Below are 24,502 nucleotides of genomic sequence, written 5' to 3'. Positions count from 1 at the left end.
GACCGCCCTGTTTCTGTCATTTCAATTGAAGGTGATAAGTCAGAATTTATGGCCAAAAGTTTTAACTGTTTCCCAACGGAAGCACGTAAACTGCAGAGGCCGCACGAGCTAGCGTGCCCTAAACCAGGGTCGAAAAGCAAGCACGTTTCTCCTCTTGATCTTTCACTCGACGAGTTTTCTGTTCATAGTTGGCGCACAGCAGTTAAATTGTGCAAAACTGTGTCTGGGCAGTATGCAGAGACGCTCCTGGAGCATCTCGAATATAATGAGTATTTGGCTTCTATGCGTTGTAATTTTACGGATGATGCTGTGCTTGAATTCGACACCGATTTTCGACATTCCGCTGAAAATGAAGGGTTTTCGTTATGCGACTACCAAGCACGAAATACTATCAGTTCTAAGCATTTGCATGCGATTAATCGCCGAACAGAGTATGGTGAAGGTAAATACGATAAAGGTCAGCCTTTTCGCGGACGCAGCGGCGCCAAAATGGGCCGCTACAAGTTTGCTTGTTGCTTTGCCTTTCAAGAAGGCAACTGCTCTCGCTCGGCTGCTTCCTGTCATTATTCGCACGTGTGTGGCGAATGCGGGAAACGCGGACATGGCTATCATGACCACCGAGACGCCGGAGACGCAAGCCTCCTGACGATAATAATTAATTTAACTTGTCTTATCGGAATTGGCAGCACAGACTCAACGGGTCTGCGTCGCCCTTTATTTTGCTCTTGTATAGTGGTTTGACCAGAAATTTCATTACTGGGTCATGGTGATATTGAGCGCTAGTAGCGCATATTGTAATTTGCAGTGTCTGCAAACGATTGTCTTGTGTTTCTGAAAGTTTAATTATTGCATTGCTTCGGCGACGCATTGTTGCATTGCTTCGGCGACGCATTATGTCTTATCGCTTATTCTGAATGCAAGTTAGCAGGATTTTTGCTTTGTTGTGTGATTTGACATGAGAGGCAAACCCTGTTTTACAGGCTTCTCTCTGGTAAGTGGGACAACTCCGCTTACTCGCAGAGAAAGACCTCTTTATGTGTCAGCAGTGAAGGGATGCCAGAATAATGAAAGCAGAATTAATGTAATAATAATAACTGGTTTATTGTCCTTTGCTACGAGGCTTCGCCTCCTTTTAAGCTAAGACAGAAAATTCTAAATAAGTAGAGAAAACAAAAAGCGTGATATCATGACAGCAACCAAGGATGCGAATTTAAGAGCTTATGGTGCACTAATTAAGGAAAACAAAAGTACAAGCATCGAAACTACGTATTCGTACGATTTGAAATTCAACGAGTTATGTAACAAAAGCTAAAAAATTTAAGTATCTTTAACAAACAAAGGATGTTTCTTAATCCATGCAAGGTCGTCCCAGTCAACCCGATCCAATTCAGCCTGGAACGTGGATGCTGACTGATAGGATTCCACAGGAAAAGACAGTTCGTTCCACAGGGTAGTCAGTTCGTTTAGGTGCGATCCATGGACGGCGGTCACCGTTGTACCGCAAATAGACGTTGGTGCCGGTGATATCGGAAATGGATGCTGAGTCAACCGAACGTGATGCCGAGTGTTACCTGCAATAGATTCAAGGGCAGCAACTGAACTAACAAAGGAATAATGCAAAGGTCACCTAAAGGCACTTTGCCAAACTTCAGTTTGTAAATAAAAATCAGCGCTTTCTTAATGCGACGTAATTTTAAACTATCCCACTGCAGCTCTTTCAGACGTGCTTCGTAGTTTGCCAGGTCATTTCCTAGTTGCAAGGTTTTCGTAAAACGTTTTGGCACTTTTCTACCGTATCGCTGGACGTTTTAGCACTGGGTGAACGCAGGAGGCACAGTAGTCGATCACTGATAAAACCAAAGCTTCGAATAATTTAATTCTTGCACCTGAATGAAAGTATTTAAATAGCCGATTTATGTAACTTAATCTACTGTTACATTTCAGCAAAAGTTTCTCACTGTTTACCTTCCAGTAAAGTTTTCGATCTACAAAAACGCCTAAGTACTTTACCGACTTGCTTGTTGGTATATTTAAGCCGTTAATATAGTAAGTGTTAGAGGTCTGAATGTTCCGTTTGGCGGAAAAACAAACATGAACAGATTTTGCTGCGTTGAGATAAAGGCAGTTACCGTTGAGCCAATCATTTACGCACGAAACATCTTCCTGCAGCAGTACGGGATCACTATCTTTCGTAACAGGGCGAAGGATGACAATATCATCAGCAAATAAATACACTTTGCTGCCGTTTTTTAACACAGACAGAATAAAATTAAGAACACAAATAAACAGGAGAGGGCCTAAAACAGACCCTTGAGGAACACCGCTGATAACGGACAGCGTGTCGGACACTGCATCTTCGACTGTTACACACTGTAGTCGCCGCTTCAGATAGTCATAAATCAGATGTACGATTTGGCTAGGTAAATTTAATTTCACAAGGGCCTTAACAATTGACTCGTGCGACAGTTTATCAAACGCCTTCGAGCAATCAAGAAAAATTGCGTCTACTTCAAATCCGTTTGAAATAAAATCAGAAATTTCTTTAGTAAAAATAAACAGCTGAAGTTCAGTGGACATTTTTTTGCGGTAAGCGAACTGGTGATTTAGTAGCGCTTTGTTGCATTCGAAAAATTCACGGATCAGCTGGTCTAAGCATCGCTCAAAAACTTTTGACACAGGATGGAGCATGGATATAGGCCGGTAGCTTGCCGGCAGCTGAGGGTCAGACGACGACTTGGGACGGGAGTTATGAATGACTGTTTCAAACGTCAGGAAACACTCCTTCGTTTAGCGCGGCCTCAAAATCAGTTTAAGAGGCTTTGTGATGGAATTTCCAGCAGTAATTAATAGCAAATTGTTAATGATGAATTTACCGCTAGATGTTTTTGCTGATAATTTTGCTAATTGCTCGAGCACCAGTAGTTCAGTTATTTCCCAGATATCATTGTTACCGCAGATTATACTAGAACCAGAATCGTTGCAGTGAGCATTGCAAACAGACTGGGAGTCCCTGTACTGCTCATTCAAAACATTCGCTTTGTCAAGTTCAGTGACAGCTGTGCAGCCATCAGGCTTTTCAACGGGGCATGCTACTTCGATTTGAGGTCGACTTTACATATTTCCAAAATTTAGCCGGGTTATTGCGATGCGAATACGCAATATCAGTAAGCTTTAACGTCTCAAATTGTTTAATTAAACTTTCACACTTTTTAGAAACCGCCTTCAATTTTGCTTTACACGCTTCTTTTAGTGAAGACTTAGATTTGCGATAAGCACGAAAAGCTCTTTCACGAGATTTGATCACTTTTCGTATGCGAATGGGATATCTGGTCGCACTTGTCCGAGTAACTACAGTACGGTATTCAAAATACAAATTTGCGGCTTCAAGAAAAATTCTTTCAAAGGTCACTGCTCGATCATTGCAGTCGCATTTCTGGAAAACAGACAACCAATCGGTGTTCTTAAGGTGATTTTGAAAGTTGTTAACGTTATTTTTATTTATTATCCACCGCTTAACCTTTCTGCGTTTTCTTTTAATTTTACATGTTTTCAGCAAAAATTGAAAACCCACATGATCATTGGTTACTAATGTGCTGGATTTATTTCTCATGCCTGCGCGAATAAATGTCTTTGCATTAATGAGTACTGGTATCGTTATTTTCAAGTCAACTAAATATGCTCTGATTAGAGCAGTTTGGCATGACACCACCGGCTTCGCATGTACGCAAAATAGCTGTTATCAGGCGTTCACTATAATTTCCGCATAATGCAGCTGCTACCAGCACAAAATTGTTTTCATAACATTTCAGCTTGCCGTTTTACAATAATTTTGAATATATGCGGTGGCGGTATGATGGAATTAAATGTTTGTCGTGACCTTTCAATTAGCAGCTGCATGCAATTTGTTTTGACACAGTTTTGACTGTGTGTTAGTAACTTAGTACAGTAGGTTAACGGCTTTTGGATTTCCTGCCCGTTACCCTGCGCGAAGTATCCACGTTACGGTTGTTCCAGCAGTTCGCAATCGGAACTGCGCTTCATCTCGGAATTTTCGGCAACCCATACATCTACCTGCTGTGTTGTTTTGTTCTGCTCTTGGGGGTTTGAGGTTGTTCCGCTTGTACGCGGTGTGTTTGTCAGTAAATAGCACTCTTGTGTATTGCATTGTTTGTGTGTACAGTAATAGAACCAGGGAACAATAATGGGAGATTATGGCAATAATCTGTATTATTGACCTGGTGACGGTAGAACGCAGGTCTGTTCGGTCTGTTAGTATTCTGAGGGTCATGCGGTATGGTACGAGTATATAGCAGCCGTTCGCAGTGTATGCTCATCACACTGCGTCCGGCAACGATCGGGATTTGAAATGATTTTTTGAGGTTGTTCGCTTGTACGCGGGTGTGTTTGTAAATAATAAAGCACCCCCTTTGTGTATTGCATTGTTTGTGTGTACAGTAATAGAACCAGGGAACAATAATATAGAAGTATCGATAATCCGATTCTGTAATGCTTTCGAATTTTGACGTACATATATATGCACTTTGTACTTGTGTTTAATTTCGCATTTGATTTTGTTGGACATTTATTTTCGCAGTTTTCCCTGACTTATTACTTTGACTTGACTTACTTTCGAAATCTACAGTATGTATATAATACGATTTTAGGCTTTTTAAATGTTAAATACAATACACAATGCACGAGCATCGAAACATCGAGAGCTACAATAGTTATGTTTGCATTAATCAGTACTGGCGATATAATACAGTCACAAGTTTGCTACAAAAGTAAACGACTATAGATAATTAATTTTATGTTATTATAAGTACAGTACATCTGTACGTTGTATCCATGGTACAGTTTGTATAACTGACCTCTACATGGGCATTTTTTTAACTTGTCAAATGTATTCTACGCCAGTTTAAACATCCAAACGCACACAAGCGTCGCACAGCATCAAAAGACAGCGGAGACATGCGGCCGAATTACAGAGAACATTTGATCTAAATTAGCCGAGGCTGGCGTCGTTCCCAGGACTGACCTCTTACTTCCTAGTACCACTACTGTACCTGTGTAAAAGTTAAAATATTGCACCTAAACGATTTATTTTGCAGCTTGACTACTACCACGATTGGCAAGCCAAGATTTTGGTGGAGCAGAAAGCTTATCCAAGCGAAAGCATAAGATTATTTCAAATAAAACCGCTGACAGATACGTACAAAGAAAAGTGAAGAATGTCCCAGCAAACGATAGAGATTTAGTAGTACTCCATCAAAAACCATCCACTAAACGGGCTACATAGCATTTCTCCGCAAAACTGGTCGAATATTAAATCCAGCAAAATACAGTAACGCAGACCTACTGGCTGCTGTTCTGCTTATGGCCAGACGGTTTCTTGCCGTCTATTCATCTTGGCTCGCGATCACTGAGCTTCTCCAGCTTGCCACAAGGATTACCAACATTCTGGTCCAGCAGTTCGTGCTTTCTGTCGGCGGAAAGGTTGGCGTACACGCCAACCGCATAAGCATCTCTGCCGTCGTGGTTTACTGGCGCCTCGTACTTGTCCTCCCATCCAGCTTTTCTGGCTTCGTCCGCATGTAACACATGTGGAGGACGACCTCGGCGTTTTTGCACTGTATCCGGAGACGTCTCTGCAGGCATTTCTTCGGAATGCTTCTCTTCAGACGTTTGTTCGGGCCGCTTCTCTTGCGACATACTCAAATACTCAACAGTCGATACACTTTGACCTGAACACACTGCGTTGAAAACGAAACGTTCACAGTTGCACACACATCAATCGTTAATCTTAATTACTTACTACTACCTGTGTTACCTTGTAATTAAGCGATTATTGACACACAGCTCTCTCCTTACCTTACGTATATCACAGTTATCCCGTACAATCAATACTGAAAACACCAGCTGTTTAGACGGATATAATACTCTTATTACGCTTTACAGAAGTAAAATAACTGAATCGCTCAATTGAATCTGTTGACAAAATCGTGAAGCACTTTGCTTTTACCTAAACACGTTCATTTAGGGTGTGATTACTTCTGCACTGCTGCAGCGAAAACGATGGGCCAACTTCCGGTGTGACATTGCTTCTGGGGAACTTCCGATGACGTTATTACTAGACTTACCCAAAATCAATACAGGTTTGTCAGTCTTTGTTTCGAGGGTATGATGTCAAAACCGGTATAATTTATTATAATGCCTCCGCGAGAAGGCCGACAATGCCAGTTCACCATTTTCTCCACTTCCAGCATACTCATACGTTTGCTGTCCGTTTAAATACGAGTACAATGCGCCCAAAGTATAAAAACATTTAACATGGGTAATTCAGGTTTAAACGCTTTTCCTAACTATGCACAGAGCATACTTTTAAATTTTTAATAATATTACTATATATATCAGCTTCAGTCTAATACCGAACACGGAATATTTCACAGTATAACACCGAACACGTATTAGTTTGTAAAATTTAATTCACACAGATTTTGTCGTACATTGTATAAGCTGGTTGGCTTCAGAGCACAGTAAGAGACAGTCTGACAGTGAAATTATACGTGCAGTATATATCGATATATCTTTATTTTGATAGAAAAATTGTGATTTTTGTACCCCCAGTCTGAATTAAAGCAGCTTTAAAGCAGCTTTACTAACGATAAATTTCAGTACTCATACAGCGTGTATGTATATTCTACATAATTTACTTTATTCAATATATCGGCACAGTAATGCTCCTACAGTCTGTAAAAAACGAATCCATCGGGAACTGGTGGAAAATTCTAAGTACCTATGTATTACAAACGCTGCAGCTGCCAACAGAAAGAAGAAGGCACCGACCGGCCTAGTATAAAGGGTGGAATTACATTACATTGGTATTAGTTTCGGCGAAAACTGCATTGCTGCTGTTATACCGACGGGAGGGTTCAACATCAGAGAGCTCCTGACAACCTACCATGCTCCATTAATATTTAAAGCATAATTGTTAAGGAAAGCAGCAATATCGCTTTTTTTATTTACTGTACGAAAAAAAGAAGTGTTCACATGGCACACCCAAGCAACAACAACAATAAGTACTTAAGTAAAAAATATATGTATTAGTACTTAGCAACGTACGGCGCACATCATGGAAGATTGAGTAGGTTTAAGTTACCCGTAAGACGTAAGTACTGCACTTGTACTTAGAATAAACTGGTCTCGCTTCCGGAACGATCATAGTGCATGTAAGTACTTACTAAGAGATTTTAATTAAACTGAGTACAGTACTTATTTCAATAATAATAATCAGAGCTGTAACAATTATTTTAAATTGATCTATACTGAGTATTATTATCAGAGTGCTTGAAAACTTCAAATTCCTGCGTAAAATACTGCGTTAATAACAACAACAACGTTCGACAGCATAATAAAAGTACGTACTTAAAAATTTATAATTGCCGCAAAAGGTTTTCGCTGGTTATACTGCAGCGATGCTTTGGTGTCATACTCTCGCCATCTGCTTACTAACATCACTGCTAATCTGCGCTGAAGCTCGACGCTTCCGTCGTTCGTCCGCCGCGCAGCCTAACATCTTTGACGATTTCGGTGACCTTTTGCCCCGCCCACAGAACCCCGATCCCAGTCCCCTCCAGCAGCAGCACGCGGATTCCGACCAGCAGGAAGCCCAACCGCGTCCCGCCCATAAACGCTCCGAAGGCTCACACATGCTGCAGACCCAGATGGACCATTTGCTGCAGTTACAGCAGGTCCTGCCTATGGTCATACAGCAGGTGCAGAGGCAGGTCACTCTGCTGCAGCAGTCGGAGAAGGATGCGCAGAAATCCGAAGAATAATGCAAAAGGTCATGCGCGGATTTTCCTTAATTAAATTGTTGGCCTAATGTTTAATACCTAATGTGCATAGCACTGATGTGTGGTTTGTTCAAGTGCAGATAATTCATAATTGACAGTATCAGGTGATTGCATCGAACGATTAAAGTGCACGCAATCTGATAATGGTACGCCAACAGTGGATGCAGTTGCTAGCAAATGCATGTGAGATCACCACTGTTTCGTTTAATATGCACCCGTTGTGTGATTCGAAAATAAACTTGGAGTAGCAATAATATTTTTCTTATGAACTGATAGAACGCTAAATAGGTTAGCTTCCAGGTTTTCAGGTTAATCCAGGCTATGCTCTTGCCTTGAAATTATGGCATCGCTCCTTGTGAATATCCCATTGATCGGATTATTTGCCTGCGTCTTTTCCGTGATTTTACTTGTACCTGCCAACGAAAGCGTGCTACTGTCGATGCGTGCTAAACAAGCGTCAAAATACCGTCCCGTTGTTATCGTACGTTGACTGCCGTACTCGTATAAGGATTATGATCATTTTGGTTAATTTTATTTGCGCAAATAAAATAATAAAATTGAAAATTTATTTTTCAATCACACGTTGTCAAGTAAAAAAAAGCAGCTGGGTGAACGTGTGACAGTGCATTAGGTACATGGAATTCTCGATCACGCATTGGAGCTCATCCATCTTCAGCTCAACATCCAAAAAGCCCATCCTGGCACGGATGTCTATCTCATCCCTTTATACCAGTATATCAAAAGTAACTGTTTTTTTCTTTTTCAAAATAACATTGCGATGCACGTTTGTCATATGATGACCGTTAATTTAAATTGCGGTGTTAAGTATTAAAATAATATTGTCATAAGACACGTCATACGTGCAGGCGCCTGGCCGATGTGGACGCAGGTCACCGGATTTGGTGACTACATCCGCAACGTATCCGATGCGCATCCGGACGGGATCATCCTCATTGGCTACAGCCAAGGCGGCCTGATTTGCCGCGCGGTCATTCAGGTTAGACCGTTAGAGCCGCCATCTGTGCAGTTTCCCGCTAATATTTGGCTGCCTATTAAAACGACTTCGACCTGGTGAACTACAGAAAATCGTAGTGCACAGGTTTATAGCTCGACAGCTGGAACCTCGAATTGGCCGGAAGTTTACGATATTACACGCCAGATAAGAAACCGTTTTGAAACAGTAAATGTTTATGTTCAAACAAATTTTTGCACATTTTTTTTTTTCATAAAACTCGGTATTTTCTTTCTTAGGAAAGCTAGGTTAGATCGTGTTTATTTTAAAGGAATCGGGCTTGCGTACGTATTCGTTTGTTTACGATATAAACATGCGACGATATGATAATTATGAAGCTATGAACTCGATCGAAATATAATTTTTCCAGTGTGCGTACACTACTGTATTAATACGCAACAACTTCATATAACGAAACAAACTGCTGCTCGTCATATTCATTTCAAAGCATTTTTTGTTCTTTCTGTTTATAGAACGATTATAATCAGGTGTTAAACATCCACACGTATATTTCCTTAGCATCTCCTCAAATGGGACAGTACGGGGACACCAATTATTTGTAAGACAATTGGATCGCTCGTAGACAATTCTGAAGTGTATAATTGATTAATTCGATCCGCTATACGTACTGTAAAACTGAACCAGAAATCACTTTATTGCAAATTCAATGACAATACTTTGACTTTTTTCAGAAGGTGAGGCATCTTCACCCCGGAATGTTTCTGTAATCCGGCCAGTGATACAGCCGGCTTCTCCTGTTTTCTTCGACAGATATTTATTCCCAAACTACATGAAAGACAACCTGTACAAGCTGCTGTACTCGCGATTCGGGCAAACGTTTAGCGTCGGCGGATACTGTAAGAATTTAACAATCTCCTTGTAAAGAAGGCATTTTGGGGAAAGAGTATGAAAAATTAATATGTGACTGTTTCTTTGATTATTGTCACTTTTATGTCACCCCTTTTCTTAAAAAGTGAACACCCCTTAGGCTATAGTCACCACCTTCACCCCTTGACTATTGCCACTCCTTTGGTCAGTTCTTATGAAAAACACTTTGTTGCTAGTTTAGCCTTTCAGCTAACTTAAGACTGCAAACTACTGGAAAGGTACAAAATAATGCCAGCGACCACTGAGTGCTGTTAGCGCGGAAAGAGGGGCAGCCGTTTGTTTATGACTCTGTAGTCTGTACCACCGGCGTCGGCACCAGTAATTAAGAAAGTCTTGAGATCAAGCGGAAACGAGGACACCGAAGTTTTCTTTCCATGCGTACAGCATCAAAGGGATGGTCATAATTGTGGACTTTTTATGATCGCATTCGCTGCGGAGCCCACTGTGAAAAAACCCTTGAAGATGTTAAGTTTAATGTTAAAAAAAATGAGCCCGCATCTTAGCGATGTACATATTAAGTGTCAATAAGCTTCGCTCGGCGCCTTTCCCTAGGCCTGCCGGTGGTGGCAGGAACAGAGTTGGAAAAGAACCGCTAGTGAAGAAATTATAAGAATAAATTGAAAGGTGGTGGCAATAGCCAAAAGGGCGTGTTGTAAGGAGTGACAATAGTCAAGGGGTGTTTATTTTATTAAAAATAAAGGGGTGACAATAGCCAAAAGGGGGTGTGAGGGGTGATAATAGTCAAAAGGGGTGCAGGGGGTGACAATAGCCATTTCCATTAATAAAATTGATTGCAACTTATTGATTGTGATCTGAATACAAAATCAAACGCGCTTACTAAATTGCAGTTAATTATTGAAAACCCGGCGAAATGGTCACAGTTTCGTACCCGATTTTTTTATGAAATTGCGACTTTTAACACTATGCCGGTTTTTTGTGCAGTGTTCAAGCAAAATTAATAAGATAAAGTTAACTGTTTAACACGCAATACATTCACTTTTTGGCAAAAATTTGGTTCAACAAAAGGCAGACCAATAGAAAAATTCACACTATATATAATTAAGTGGATTTATATTATCTATAAATTCACATTATATTATTAAGTAAAGCATGAGGGCATTTTAAAAAAAGCATAACGCGTATAAAGTGGACTCACAAAGACAAAATGGTTAATTTTATATGAAGGGAAAGATCCGCACCATTATGACCTTTATCAGTCCACCAGCACGTTCCTGCCCGTCCTGAACAACGAGACCCTGGTGCCCAGTCCCAACATGACGCTGTACCGGCGCAACATGCTCCGTCTGAAGAAGTTCATCATGATCGGCGGACCGGATGACGGCGTGGTGACCCTCTGGCAGTCGTCGCATTTCGGCTTCTACAACGAGAACGAGACGGTGGTGCCGTTCCGGCAGCAGGAAATATACCGGCGCGACTCCTTCGGGCTGCGGACGCTGGATAAACGCGGTGATCTGGTCATACTGGAGAAGGCCGGTGTGCACCATACGCAGTGGCATGTTGATCCCATAGTGTTTCGTGATCTGATCGAACCCTGGCTGAGCTAACGATAAAATTATTTGCAATGTATTATGAAGGTAGAAATCTTTTGTTTCTAAAACGGATAAAGCGCGGCATCTGTTAATTCCGTAGTTAACTTGTTGTTAACGGATTGTACATGCACCAGTAACTGTATGGTAAAATTATTATACTCTGTTTGAGTGCGTTCAATTTTTTCCCTTTGTAAAAAGCGAATTAAGAGTATTACTTTAAGGGCTTCAGCGAAGCGAATAACCCAACGATCGAATGTTAGTTACGGTAATATTCACGGTTAATGCAATAATGTACTATGTCACGGTGTTGTCGATAATGCTTAAGAAAAAAGGAGTGAAATCGCTTGCAAAATTTTTTTCTGTTTGCTTTATAAAAATTGATGTTTGTGAATTGTTAGGGGTTTTTGTACACAGTATTGAAATTTAGAATTTCATTATGAAACAGCAATTTAAACCTCTCTAATGGATTCGGGCGCATTAATCCCATGCACTACGATTTCACTAATAATTTCATTTCATTAGGCGTAGTGCAAACTCAAAGGGCACGGAAAAACACGATAATTTCATTAAGCGATAATTTCAAGAAGGGCATGATAATTTCATTAGGCGTAGTGCAAACTCAAAGGGCACGGAAAAACACGATCTCAACTGGCCAGGCAACACACAAGCCGGCAATGTATAAAAACAAATAAATACAACTAAGTATAACATCAGTCAGACAACCACAACATACGAGTAGTAACTAATAATATCATCTAATCAGACCAACGAAAAATACAGTTTAATTTAATCAGAGCAGGCAGCCTATTCCCGGCTAGGCTAACACTCTAGCAGGATCTTCAACAGGGCTGAACAGCGTAGATAAAAGATACCAAAACCTAACAACAACAAGGCTATCACAGCAATAACGTAACCGGAAGTCACCCCGCCAGTCCCTTCACTCCGCTCCACAACCGGCTGCCCCATCCGCCCTGGCATTCTCCCTCATCCACGAACCATTTCTGGACATCCGCCGCGCTTTGGCTGCGATAATTCCGCTCATGGAGGATCTCACATAACCGACACATATTGGATTGCGCCGGCTCCGGCACGGAGGATGGAGTGGCAGTTCGGGATGATAGCGCCACTCGAAGAATTCCGCGTACAGATCCATGTTGGAGGATAAACGGTGGAGATAGTCGGCGAGATCTTTGGGGAGGAAAAATCCGCGGTATTGATGTGGGTTTTGGGGGCGAAGGTCTGGCTGTAGTTAGCGCCGCCCATCACGATGGGGATGGTACCGTAGTTTAGGCCCTGCGAGGGCTTCTCCGTCACGTAGTCTTTGCAGACACTGAAAATTAACAAAGAAAATGATTCGCTGTATCTACGGTCCGACACCAATGTTCCAAATTCTCGTTTTCCTTCAGGAAAAATTTTCGACAACGTAGTTTTATATCGATGCGAGCAGCATCGGTAGATTCATTGTTTTTAACTAAGAATTATCAAAACAAACAGAGATTTGCGACGTAAGACTAAAACACTAAGAAAATTGTCAAAGATATTCGAAAGAATAATTAGTTAATTTTAAATTTTTACTTTCGGGTTAGCATCTCGACAGTAGATTAAACTTAAACTGAAACAAATGTCAAGTGTCAAATTTTTCTGGTGGATTTGCTGATACTCTGTGTTTTGATAGCGGTAAACCAGGAATTTCCATTCCATCTAGCGCCAGAGTCGATGTGAATCGTAATTAACATGCAATTGTAGTGCAGTGGATTAAATCCGTAGACAGTCTCGATTGACGACCACCTTACCACTCTGATTCATGGCTGTTAAAATTTCACAGTTTAACTTTTGTCACAGAGATCGTTATTTTTAACAGCATATTTTTCGCTTTATTGCTTGATAAAAATTTAGCAGTTAATTCACCGACTGGTTAGGCAACCGGTTAAAGAAATTACGCATAATGCAAAATATTTTCCTGAAACGCACAAACCTGTTTTCAAAAGCCAGATAAAACTTGTAGCTGGCCACAATCTTCCTGGCACAGATAAAATTCCCAAATCCACACACGCCTGTTGTGTCTCCACATTTTCCCAGAATATCCACGGGATAGTATTTCTTCAATTCGCGGACAAAGCCTTCGCGGTCGATCGGCGTGTAGCAGTTCGACACGAACCATAGCGCTTTGTTATGTTTAGCATCCAAAACCTTTTCCCCTCATCCCGACTGACAAACGGCCGCGGGGAGACATTATCCAGATAATCCCGACAAAACACATCCGCATCACGACGAAACGACCACGTTAAATTGAAGAAATGCCTATACTAAAAGGCACGCGGAATCGTAGAATTGCCTGTACCACGTTATTCCACTCGAACACATACGAACGGGGAAGTAACGGTGCATACCTGTTTTAAATTTATCACAGTGAACGGCGGTGATTCCATGAGAAATATCACATACGACTGATTAGGAAACCGAATCCCAGGCAAATCCTGAGCATCAAACTCATTTCCATGGAATATCACAGCGGAACTGGCACGCAGGTACTTGCGATCGTTGGTCAAGAAACAGTTGGAGACGGGGCAGTTGTTCAAGTTATCGCGGAGATGGTGATTCTCCTCTCCGAAATACTTGGTCCAGAACAGAATGATTTTCGTGTCCTTGGGCACATGTTCGACTGTGTAGTCTGCTACAGCTGAAGGTAGGGAAGATCGACTGCTCACTCCGTAAATTAAATAAATGAAGAAGGACACGCAAAGAATTAAAACCAAGATGCGCCACGGAGATTTGATCTGTCAAAAAGCAAAGTTGGGAAAGCACAGCTCGCACCGATTTAACGCGTAAGCAATTTACGAACCATTAGCCGTGTCTTACCGAAATTAACAGGCTCGAGCAGCGCAGCGCAACTGCGCGACCCATTAACGCGAAGCAACCTAAGAAACTCGGACAAGAAACAAAGGAATTATGGGAAGAAAACTAGGACGAAAAAAGTATGAAACACTCAAGAATAATCAACTCGCAACTACAGCTGACGATGGAAAAGCATACTGACGTTCTGGCAGCCCCCCGCGGCGCCGTATCTTACGTTATATTCCAACTGACATCACATGGCGGTTGCCGCAAACGATTTATTAAAAATCACAACGTCAAGTTTACAACCGCTACGGGCGGCTGCACTATAATTATCCACACATTAGACCGAACGCACAATGCACCCGCCCTGTATCATATTTCCCAGCTGGTTTATTTTTCTGTCCAAATTATCGCCCTCTTACTCACCCATCCGTCCACTATTATCGATCGCTGCCTCATACACAGTAAACTAACCCAAACGGGCCTGCAAACGGAGTGGGGCTGATCGTTCAAGGAGAAATTTATTCAAATTTCCTTGATTATTTCACATCCATCCACTCCAAATTCCTCCGGGCTTTCTTCCTGTTCCCGACCTCTTCATTTGCATCTCCTTCGCGCGCGATCGTTTAATTTTATTATCTCATCGATTATCCTTCCATCGATTAGTCAGACGGAAGAAATCCCGCTGGTGGAGTGTGCTGTACGCCGTTTGAGTAGTGTGCGAGATTCGTGTTTGAACATGCTGCGCGCGTTCACTCGCTGTCGTGTGGTCGTCACCCCCTCCTCCCAGGAATCCCTCACCCCGCTGAGGAATGTCGTCGCGGGATGGGTACAGAATCGACACATGTCACAGACGGTGAGTGGGGCATGCTTTGCAATGCATTTTGCCCGGGAAAACCGCTGCAAACGACGGCGAAAAAGCCAAGTACCAGAGCGCAGATTGAATGCTGTCTTTTTTGGGGGTATTAGGCTCCTCGGACCGTCACCCTGATCCCGGGCGACGGGATTGGTCCGGAAATCTCGGCCTCGGTGCAGCAGATCTTCCAGGCGGCGAATGTGCCCATACAGTGGGAGACGGTGGATGTAACGCCGGTCAAAGGACTGGACGGGAAGATTGGTATCCCACAGCAAGCCATTGACAGTGTTGTCAAAGTAAGAGGTTTTTCATAATTCTCCCCATCTGTTTCCCTTTTTAATCAATCGTTTGGATAACAATTAACATAAAGTATTCACCAACATGCTTTCTTTGCATGCTAATCAGCGGTTTTCGTAAAAAAAGTTCTTTTTGATTTTTTGAGTTGTGTAAGGCCCTCCAAATTTTGGAATTTTATCGTTTGATTTGCAATTTGCAGAACAGAATCGGTTTAAAAGGCCCCCTCGCCACTCCCGTGGGAAAAGGACATCGTTCACTCAATTTAGCCATTCGCAAGTAAGCGCCGTTGTGTGTTCGCTCGTGTTCTGCTGCTTTCTCGTCTTGTACGATTTTGCTGGATGAGCGGAAGCTGAGTTGTGTGTTCGTGTTGAACAGGGCTTTCAACTTGTACGCCAACGTGCGTCCATGCCGCTCGCTAGAAGGCTTCAAGACGGCCTACGATGATGTGGATGTGGTGACGATTCGTGAGAACACGGAGGGCGAATACAGTGGTATTGAGCATGTGGTATGTCAAAATGCTGATAACCGGATACTTGCAAATCTTGGAACTATCGTAGTGTATTGGCTGCGCAAAATTCAATCGTTCTCTTCATTTAGTTCGCTGCCAAGTGTACAAGTAATCTGCAAATTTGCTGTTATACGTTCATTCTTTTGCCATCTTAAGCGAGATTAATTTTTATAAACTGGAAACACTGGTGGTGGAAATTTCTGGCGTTGGTGGGTTGAATCGTTTTACAATTTGGCAGATAGTGGACGGAGTGGTGCAGAGCATCAAACTGATCACATTTGAGGCATCCATGCGCATCGCCCAGTTTGCCTTCGAGTATGCCAAAGCCAACGGACGCTCCCGAGTCACCGCCGTCCACAAAGCCAATATTATGTACGTAGCTGCTTTTTTTAAAGAATAAATCAGTAAAATTAATTCTGGTGTAGAAATTTTTGGTATACTGGTATCGTAATTTTTGGTATCATCAGTTCATGGTTATTGTCGTTGTAAACTTTCATTTTATAGAGTTCGAATAGTTTTGTTGTTGTCGTCTATCCTGTTTAGCACTTTATGGACAAATTGTATAACAAAATTTTCGCTGTGAGTTTATGTTGTTAAATCTAACAGTCACCTAATATTTGCTGTTCTATGTTTTGTAGTTGTATGATGTACTGTATCTGTACTGTAAATGTTTTCCTGTTTGCTTTGCCACAGAAAGTTTTGCATGCATACTGTCAGAATTCAAGTTTTTTTTGTGGTTTAATTTTGAGCGGTTAACTTGAACACCTCTCCCATGTTCAGGTGCGCAAATAGTACGATTATATTCCTCTGAAGGGGAGCCTCGGTAAAATGCTGACTGCAGCCGGAAATGATTGATGGAACTATTTTTTTGCAGGCGCATGTCAGATGGTTTGTTTCTCAAGTGTTGCCGCGATGTGGCTGAACAGCATCCTGACATCAAATTCAACGAAATGTACCTGGATACTGTCTGTCTTAACGTAAGTCCGCTGTAACTGTTTTACACTTGAATTAATAATGACATTAATAATTAAGATAATAGTTTTAATAATAGTTGCATAATAAATTGATGCATTAGGCGTTGTTTGTTGTATTGCATTTTCTTTGCCGCTTAGCATTAAATGCCATTATGCTGATAAATTGTTGTAGATGGTGCAAGATCCGGCCAAATTCGATGTTTTATGTATGCCCAACTTGTATGGAGATATTTTAAGGTGATTGGATGTTTTTATGCGTTAATGTCGTTAGTTTGGGCGGCCAGATTAGAAGTTAAATAACGGCAAAATTGTTGGTGTTTCGCAGTGATCTGTGCGCGGGTTTGGTGGGCGGTCTGGGTGTGACACCCTCCGGGAACATTGGCTTCGACGGCGCCGCCGTATTCGAGTCGGTGCACGGTACCGCGCCGGACATTGCCGGCCAGGACAAGGCCAATCCGACGGCGCTGCTGCTCAGTGCCGTCATGATGCTGCGCCACATGAAGCTCAACAACTACGCGGACCGCATCGAGCAGGCCTGCTACGCCACCATCCGGGAAGGAAAGGTCAGTGGTTTTTATCCTTAATGTTTGTGGCTTCTCGTTTGTTGGATTCGCATATTCCTTTTTTCTACATTTTTCCGCTTATTCCATATTTTCTACAGCGTTTATCCGTGTTTTTACTTTGAATAAAATAATGTACTGAAGTATGCGTCAAAGTCTTTTTGCTGCAAAAATCATGGAAGTGTAAACTGTAAAGCTACTGTTAACTGTTCGCTGTGGCTGCAAATCAACTGCCCAAAGGTTTACTTTGCCCAGAGTTTAGGATGCCACTTCACTACAAATCGTTAGGTACTAGCGCCATGGGTTGTATCATGTCGCGATAAAAAATACAATTAATGGTGTGGTTAAGGGAAATTCTGCTGTCTGTTTGGGCACTATAAATATGCGTCGGAAATTGCCGGACGTCGCTGACGATTTTTGTTGTTTTTTAACGTTTACATCTCAATCATTGTAATAAATATTACGCGAATGAATCTTTTGATGGCTTTGGCCCAATTATATATAAATTGATTAGTTGAAATTATGAACAGTTAGTTGTGGTTGCTAGTTTGTGCATTTCTGTAACTATTGAGTGTATTGTTTGCAGATGCTGACGGGTGATTTGGGTGGCAAGGCAAAATGCTCGGACTTCACCCAGGATATCTGCGAGAAAGTACAGAATATGCCCGAACCCGATCCCGACGCCAGGAAAAAGCACCGGCATTAGGGAAGGAAAAATTTCTGGATTAATTAATAGGAAAATTAATTAATTATTTAACTAATAGGTCCTAGTTTGCAGATATTTTTTGTGTTTTGTTTCCCTGTTGGAATTTTAGTCGGTTGTTTTCGGTTAACTACGGAGAAGAACACTGTGTCCGCTGTCATTTTGTCCATATTTAGTGCAGATGTTAATGTGTCGCGTTTTTAGCTGTGGCTGACAGATCTGTCTGTTTCGTGCGTGGATTTTTATTTGCTAAAAAATGGTGGTTCGAGATGAAATAAAAAGATTGGAAAGGAAATTTACAGTAATTTTTTGTTTACAGTAATTTTGAACACACACCAAGAGATCTGTAATCTGTGTGCATGTGCCCACATACTACGGTGCATCGCGTATTTGCATAATTCGTAGCTGCAGTATTTGACTTTCTGCCGTCCGCAGGTGGGAACCACGGCGACGCATATTTACCTGAAATTTCATTTTTGCGAGTTGTAATCTTCGGAAATTTCCCATGTTTCTTGTTCTGTGATCTTTTGTTTGGTTTGTGCAAATTATCCCCAAGTTATTCCACTGCAGTTAATATCCCCTGATTGTAAATCTGCGGTTTTTGCGATCCGCACGCCATCATGGGCCGCATCCATCTGGAGCACCCGGGCGGATCATCCAAACTCTTCTACTGCGTCAACTGCGACACCGTCCTCACCAACCGCCGCCAGCTGGTCAGCATGAGCTTCACGGGCGCCACCGGCCGTGCCTACCTCTTCCACCACGCCGTCAACATCCGCATGTCGGAGGTGCAGGACCGTGTGATGCTGACGGGACGGCATTTCGTGCGTGATGTCTTCTGCAAGAAGTGCTCCGCTAAACTCGGCTGGTTCTATGAGTTCGCCACCGAGGAGGACCAGCGCTACAAGGAGTCGCAGATTATCCTGGAACGGGCGCTGATTAGCGAGCGGGAGGGCACGGACTCGCCCGGGGAGGAGAATCACGGGTTTGATGGGCATTAGGATGAGTGGGGCCTGGCAAACGGACAGGTTGGGGTAAATACGGCGGATCTCGTTGGGAATCTGATTTTGTACATAGTGCAGCGATGGGTCGTACAGGGATGACGGTGGTGTGCGCCGCTTGCTTTTCTGTTGGTATTTTGTTTTTCCATTTTGATTTCTTGCTTGCGTTTCTCGAGTGTTCCTACGTGTTTGTGCTCGTTAGTGGTTAGCGAGACGATGGATAAATTGGTTTGTGTATTGGGAACTACACCACGTTTTACCTTTTTAGATGTTATAAACTGATCGAAAACTGTTCTCTGTTTTATTAGTGCAGCTGCGAGAAAAAATCAATAAAAAATGGATTTTGCTGTTGTTATGCATTTTTTAAGGAGAGTTTAATGAAATTTTTCCGTATTTATTTTGAGCACCATTTTTCTGGCACTTCCGTAGGGAATAAGTAATAATAAATTATTAAATACGAAAAAACAAAAGATCTTTATCGTTGCTGTTTTTTTAAGGAGAAATGAATTTCTTTCGTATTTATTGCCATTTTTTGAGATTTTCGTAAGAAATATTTATGTTCCGACACTGACCCAGTCACAAAACCAAACCATGAAAAACAGGTAAAAAATATCGCAACCTTCCGAAAAACCGACGCAACGCTCGTACATTAAAAACAGAAAACACCCCGAGAATTTGTTAAAATAATCCCCAATAATTCAAGATAAAAAATAACTTCCATCACGCTACGGACAGCACAAACCGGCCGCGCGGCACCATCCCATGCCGACCCAACTTCTTCCAGGCCGCCAGCCGCAAGGAGGTGCCGGCGGGGCGCGGCTTCTCCAGATTAACAGTGGGCAATATCACCAGTTCGTCCTGCACCGTCTGGCAGATGGCGGCGGTGTCCGGCCGCGTCCAGTTCATCCAGGAGTCGATCCAGCGCGGTGAGGGGAACGGCGCGGGAGGGGAGCAGGTGCTGCAGGCCGGCGGCAGCGGTCGGTGCAGCATGTGCACCATGAAGGGCGCCAGGGTGGTGGAGGTGAGGACCACGCAGCCGATCAGAAGGTAGGCGGCGGTCAGGGCGGCTAACATCTGCAGCGAGACATCCATGAAGGCAAATCAAATCAGATGGGAACGCTGGTACCATGAACAGTTACTAACACTACACCGTGAAACACGGGTATTGGTTAACAGGGCAAAAAATTTTGAAAATCGCTGGATATTAACTATTAACTACGCTTGTACGCAGCAACATGTCCTGTCACACAAGTATCCGGCTGAGAGCCTGCCGCTGGCTACACAACCGCCCCTACACTACGCCAGCCCGCTGTTCACAGGCCAACTCAATCGCAACTGCAAGCAATAAACTACTACCGAGTAGTACTGTACGAGGAGGAGCTACCTTGGCCCGATCAAAGGCATGCACCCGACCATAAACCGATCACTGCTTCCATGTGTGCAACACGGATTACCACCAGCGACGGCAGCCTGCACGCAGCAGCATGTAAGTTTAATCAACCGTTTATTATCTAATCCGAACAGCGACGAACGGTATCTCGACGAACAGCTCTCCAGTATCTCTTAAAATCTTGTCAACTAATATTCCAAAATTTAGAAAAAAAAGGTGACATGCAGATATTAATTTATATTTCTGCCAAGAGAACCATGTCAGTTTTCGTAAGTGCAGCCTCTTCTTGGCACTGTTGACCGATGTCCTGTGCTATGTCTGCGAGAAATTCCGCCACTCAAAAGTTTCTTGGCTTACAATGGAACAGCCCCTAGCAAACTGCATAAAATTTCTGTTTCCTAAATATTTTAAACACTAGTTGGAAAGTTAAAAAAAGTGAAAATAGCACGAGGTGTAAAAGGTTGAATGATCAACAGATGTGCGTGCCGTACACTGCCATCGCAGGGCGCCTAGCGGTGTACAAAATCACGTGTCAGCGTGTACAGACACGGGCACAGTTATTCCTCAGTTGAACCTACGTTCAATTAATTTTACTGTTCAAAATAATTTAAAGCTGCATACTTGCGCACTTATTTGTACGATTACGGATCCGGTTTTGCCGAGGAAATCATCAAACTAATCATAAAACTACAGAACCTTTTTTTTTAACGGCATTTACTACGATACGAAACCTTAATAATTCTATCACGGTATTACGTCGCCACATGTACAAAACTCAATCAATAAACCATGGAACAACAAAGCAAACCAGAAGTCACTGATTCCGTGGTAAAACACCGTTCTTCAAAATATTTACGCCGTATAATTATGCCTTAGGAGCGTTTTATAATGGTGTTAGTATTTTCGGTTAATGTAGTCTGTGCGATTCCGTAAAAAATGTAAATCAAGTGTGCCATCACGCCCAACTTACCCGGGTCAAATGGGCAACAAAATCATTGAGACACCGAGAATCCACCGGGCATCGAAAGCACCAGGAGATCGGAATACGTTAGATAATCACGAAACTGGCATCCAAAGTGGGTGATTCTATCACAAACAAATCGTCTACTTGATAATGTTATCACCTGATACAGTATCGCCTTATTACGTAATCGTTACTGTTAAAAAGCTCAGCGCCATGTGCGCGGTGTTGTGTCAACAAGGGTCACGTACTCGCTTTCCACGTTATGCATCATGGCATCGAAATCCGCACTGTCGGCATGAAGATTCCACTGTAAGGCATCCAGGAAGAGGAATTCCAGTTTGTTCAGGTGTTTAATCGGTATACCGAAGTCCCGCGCCCAGGTGCCGTTGTAACAATCGCCAACTTCGCCCACACTGAAAATGCGCACTTGAAATTACGATTAATTCTATAATATACTCGTACTGAAATTGTTAAGAATTTTATTTTCTGTAATCATTAATATTTATATTTAATTGTAATTATGGTTTTGGATAGTAAAAATTTCCAATTTCACTACTATTACAACTACTATTTCCAATTTCACCCACTATTTACAACACTGACTGCAAGTCAAGATGGTGGAAAAGTGTAGTGTAACGGCAAAATCCCGGCGTTGCCATCCTTAAGTAACTCGAACAACGTTTACAATGTATGTAATGCAAAAACAAAGTAAAGTAGAACAGAATCGCCAGACAACAATTTTTTGCAAGATTATAGAATATGATGATTCAGATAAAATTCAAAAACGGTAATTTAATCACTGACGGTAAAATTGTAATTTACATATCTTATAAAGATATCATAACGAAAAAACATGCAAAACAATTTTCAAAAAAAGTAATATTTACGGATTTCAGTGCCACAAACTATTACTTATCATCATAAAACTTAACCTAATTTCAGCATCCTAAAAGATCTAACACGAACTTCATTCGAAACGAAAGCAGATGAAGCAAAGTACGTATGAAATAAGGAATTTCGAAGCTTAATGAAAAATTTCACCTCATTTTACACTAGTGTAGAAAACGTCAAACCCTTTTTCGTCTGATGAATCACAATAACATGCTTACTCATAAAGAAATTTGCAGGCCGACATCAAGGAGACGATAAACAGATCCGAGGAGGTGAGAAAGTGATCGACATTCACGCTGGGATTGGCATCGTGCAGGCGGTCAATGTAGATGAGGCACAGCAGCAGCGCCGAGGGTGACACATTCTGCCGACTGCAAATTAATCAACTATTACAATCTTTGCCATTCCAAAACGCTACTAATTACTTCAAAATGACGATTTATTAAAATTATTTACGCTGTGTTTTGATGCAAGTACCACCACTAACAGCTCAAACTGAATATAAAGCTTATCAGAATGAAACAATTTCTTAAGTGAACCAATATAAATTTTGTCACAAACAAATTTTCGAAACCAGCAAGGTATATGGACTCGTAATTATCACCAACCGAATAGCATATACCGAATAAGTAAAACAGACAAAAGACAGCTTAGTCTTTGATAGATCAACCTTTTTTTAAAAATTAAATCAATTTAAAAATACAACTATAAAATATTACTGCTACGGCGATTAAAGTCTAATCGTCAATAACTCGACTGTAACTTCATTCTGCTGCGAACGTGTATTCAAAAGCGATACCCTAAGGGAAAATATCGACTAACAAAAAAAACGAATAAAAACGTTCCTATCTTTGAAAGCGCATTTGGAAAGGCACTCCATCATTTTTTTCTGTTGACTTACGCTACAGTGGCAGCAAAGGCCGGGTAGAGATGGGCGGCCGAGATATACCGCGATCCGACAACGGCAGCCAGTTCTACAAGCACCCAGCGTTTAAGTTGTCATATTTCTTGGCAATGGCGACCTTGGCGGCAACGCGCACGTGCCGCATTAATAACAGCCAGGCATAACTTGTGACTTACCTTTCCACTCATCAACATCGTCCTCCTGTCGCTTCGTAACAGCACAGTCCGAGACGCCGTTCAAGACGACGCCGCATCTCTTCATGATCGACGAACTCCTGCCAAACACGATCCCGATAGAGAAATGAGTACAATGCATGCATCAACATGCACACAATTAGAAATATATCCCTACGGTTTACTGTGTTTTTTAGAATGCGACAATTACTTTTTCCTTTTGATTAGTGATTATCACCGATGCTTTTCTCCAAAACACCAATTACCGCTTAGTGGTTTATAGAATGAGGAAAGATCGTAGTGCGATGGCTAAAATGCCAGTTAAAACGTTCTCAACAGTCAGCACAAATTACACGCAGTTCTCTCCACACAAATTAAACGATTAAAATTTTAAAATAATATTTTTATGTTCAAAAGATCTACTGTTTATTTATCACCATCATTCCTTAGAAACTGCTATTGGAATTTCTTTTGAACGTCCAGGACCAAGGATACTAACTACTGCTAAACCAATTAACTATTAGTTAAGGATAACATACCAGACCCGCGCCAAATTCTGAAATCGGTTGCCAGAAAAGAAAAACTACAGAGCAGTTACTTATAGATACTAGTTACTAGTAACTAATCTTGTCACTTGTGCCTCTTGTTAGCCTTATCAGAAGAAATACGATAGCAACAGCGTATAGCACATTGCTTCGATTTTGATTCCGTATTCATTTCAAACTTAAATAATAATGTCCAAATATATAAGACTGGTTTTAAAGAACGACAGCGCATCTGAGAAAGCCCTTTGAGGCCGTTCTATCCCAGATTCTCACCTGATCATCCTCGTCCTCATCTTCAACGTTGCTTTCAGTCGCCTCACGATGCGGACTCTTCACGGACTTGGACGGAGATTCCTTTTCCCGGGCGAGTCGTACTGTGCGTACATCCTGGCCACCGCAATCTTCTCCTCGGGGACGATGAAGGAGACCCCTGGGAGAATCCGGGGGCAGGGGAGCGCGTGGTGATCGTCGCGGGCGAGCGATCATCCTGGATTTCATCTTCGCCGAACGCCATGGCACAACGGGCGGTCGTTCGGTATCGATGAATATCACAACAATCACAGGAATACACCTGTGCCTAATTAGTAAAGTG

The 24,502-nt window shown here is 42.1% G+C and overlaps 5 protein-coding genes across 5 annotated transcripts; 3 read left to right on the top strand and 2 right to left on the bottom strand.

The window, feature by feature from the left end:
- The first annotated feature begins 8,133 nt into the window (after positions 1-8,133).
- LOC129596048 (lysosomal thioesterase PPT2-A-like) lies at positions 8,134-11,526 on the top strand. Its single transcript, XM_055493205.1, has 6 exons — positions 8,134-8,337; positions 8,488-8,599; positions 8,723-8,853; positions 9,357-9,427; positions 9,640-9,725; positions 10,942-11,526. Exons 1-6 carry the CDS (start codon positions 8,197-8,199, stop codon positions 11,319-11,321), a joined length of 921 nt encoding a protein of 306 aa, XP_055349180.1. The 5' UTR covers positions 8,134-8,196; the 3' UTR covers positions 11,322-11,526.
- Positions 11,527-13,403: 1,877 nt separating this feature from the next.
- LOC129596064 (alpha-(1,3)-fucosyltransferase C-like) lies at positions 13,404-14,302 on the bottom strand. Its single transcript, XM_055493226.1, has 3 exons — positions 14,166-14,302; positions 13,697-14,083; positions 13,404-13,607 (listed from the first exon to the last, which is right to left on the bottom strand). Exons 1-3 carry the CDS (start codon positions 14,208-14,210, stop codon positions 13,572-13,574), a joined length of 468 nt encoding a protein of 155 aa, XP_055349201.1. The 5' UTR covers positions 14,211-14,302; the 3' UTR covers positions 13,404-13,571.
- A 371-nt stretch (positions 14,303-14,673) lies between these two features.
- On the top strand, positions 14,674-18,337 carry LOC129596009 (probable isocitrate dehydrogenase [NAD] subunit alpha, mitochondrial). The gene is made up of 9 exons (XM_055493160.1): positions 14,674-15,000; positions 15,114-15,296; positions 15,497-15,573; positions 15,673-15,802; positions 16,044-16,177; positions 16,680-16,782; positions 16,952-17,016; positions 17,105-17,342; positions 17,926-18,337. Exons 1-9 carry the CDS (start codon positions 14,884-14,886, stop codon positions 18,043-18,045), a joined length of 1,167 nt encoding a protein of 388 aa, XP_055349135.1. The 5' UTR covers positions 14,674-14,883; the 3' UTR covers positions 18,046-18,337.
- A 183-nt stretch (positions 18,338-18,520) lies between these two features.
- Positions 18,521-19,384, top strand: LOC129596043 (protein yippee-like 5). Its single transcript, XM_055493199.1, has one exon. It carries the CDS (start codon positions 18,663-18,665, stop codon positions 19,041-19,043), a length of 381 nt encoding a protein of 126 aa, XP_055349174.1. The 5' UTR covers positions 18,521-18,662; the 3' UTR covers positions 19,044-19,384.
- A 2,041-nt stretch (positions 19,385-21,425) lies between these two features.
- On the bottom strand, positions 21,426-24,280 carry LOC129595980 (protein CNPPD1-like). The gene is made up of 6 exons (XM_055493118.1): positions 24,184-24,280; positions 23,369-23,466; positions 23,190-23,262; positions 22,507-22,659; positions 21,646-21,810; positions 21,426-21,519 (listed from the first exon to the last, which is right to left on the bottom strand). Exons 1-6 carry the CDS (start codon positions 24,201-24,203, stop codon positions 21,426-21,428), a joined length of 603 nt encoding a protein of 200 aa, XP_055349093.1. The 5' UTR covers positions 24,204-24,280.
- Positions 24,281-24,502: the final 222 nt, after the last annotated feature.

Source organism: Paramacrobiotus metropolitanus, unplaced genomic scaffold (assembly GCF_019649055.1).
Source record: "Paramacrobiotus metropolitanus isolate TYO unplaced genomic scaffold, Prichtersi_v1.0 Parri_scaffold0000085, whole genome shotgun sequence".
Classification (NCBI taxonomy): Eukaryota; Metazoa; Tardigrada; class Eutardigrada; order Parachela; family Macrobiotidae; genus Paramacrobiotus; species Paramacrobiotus metropolitanus.
Note: the sequence above shows the minus strand (reverse complement) of the source record. Positions and strands in the feature narration are given on the sequence as shown.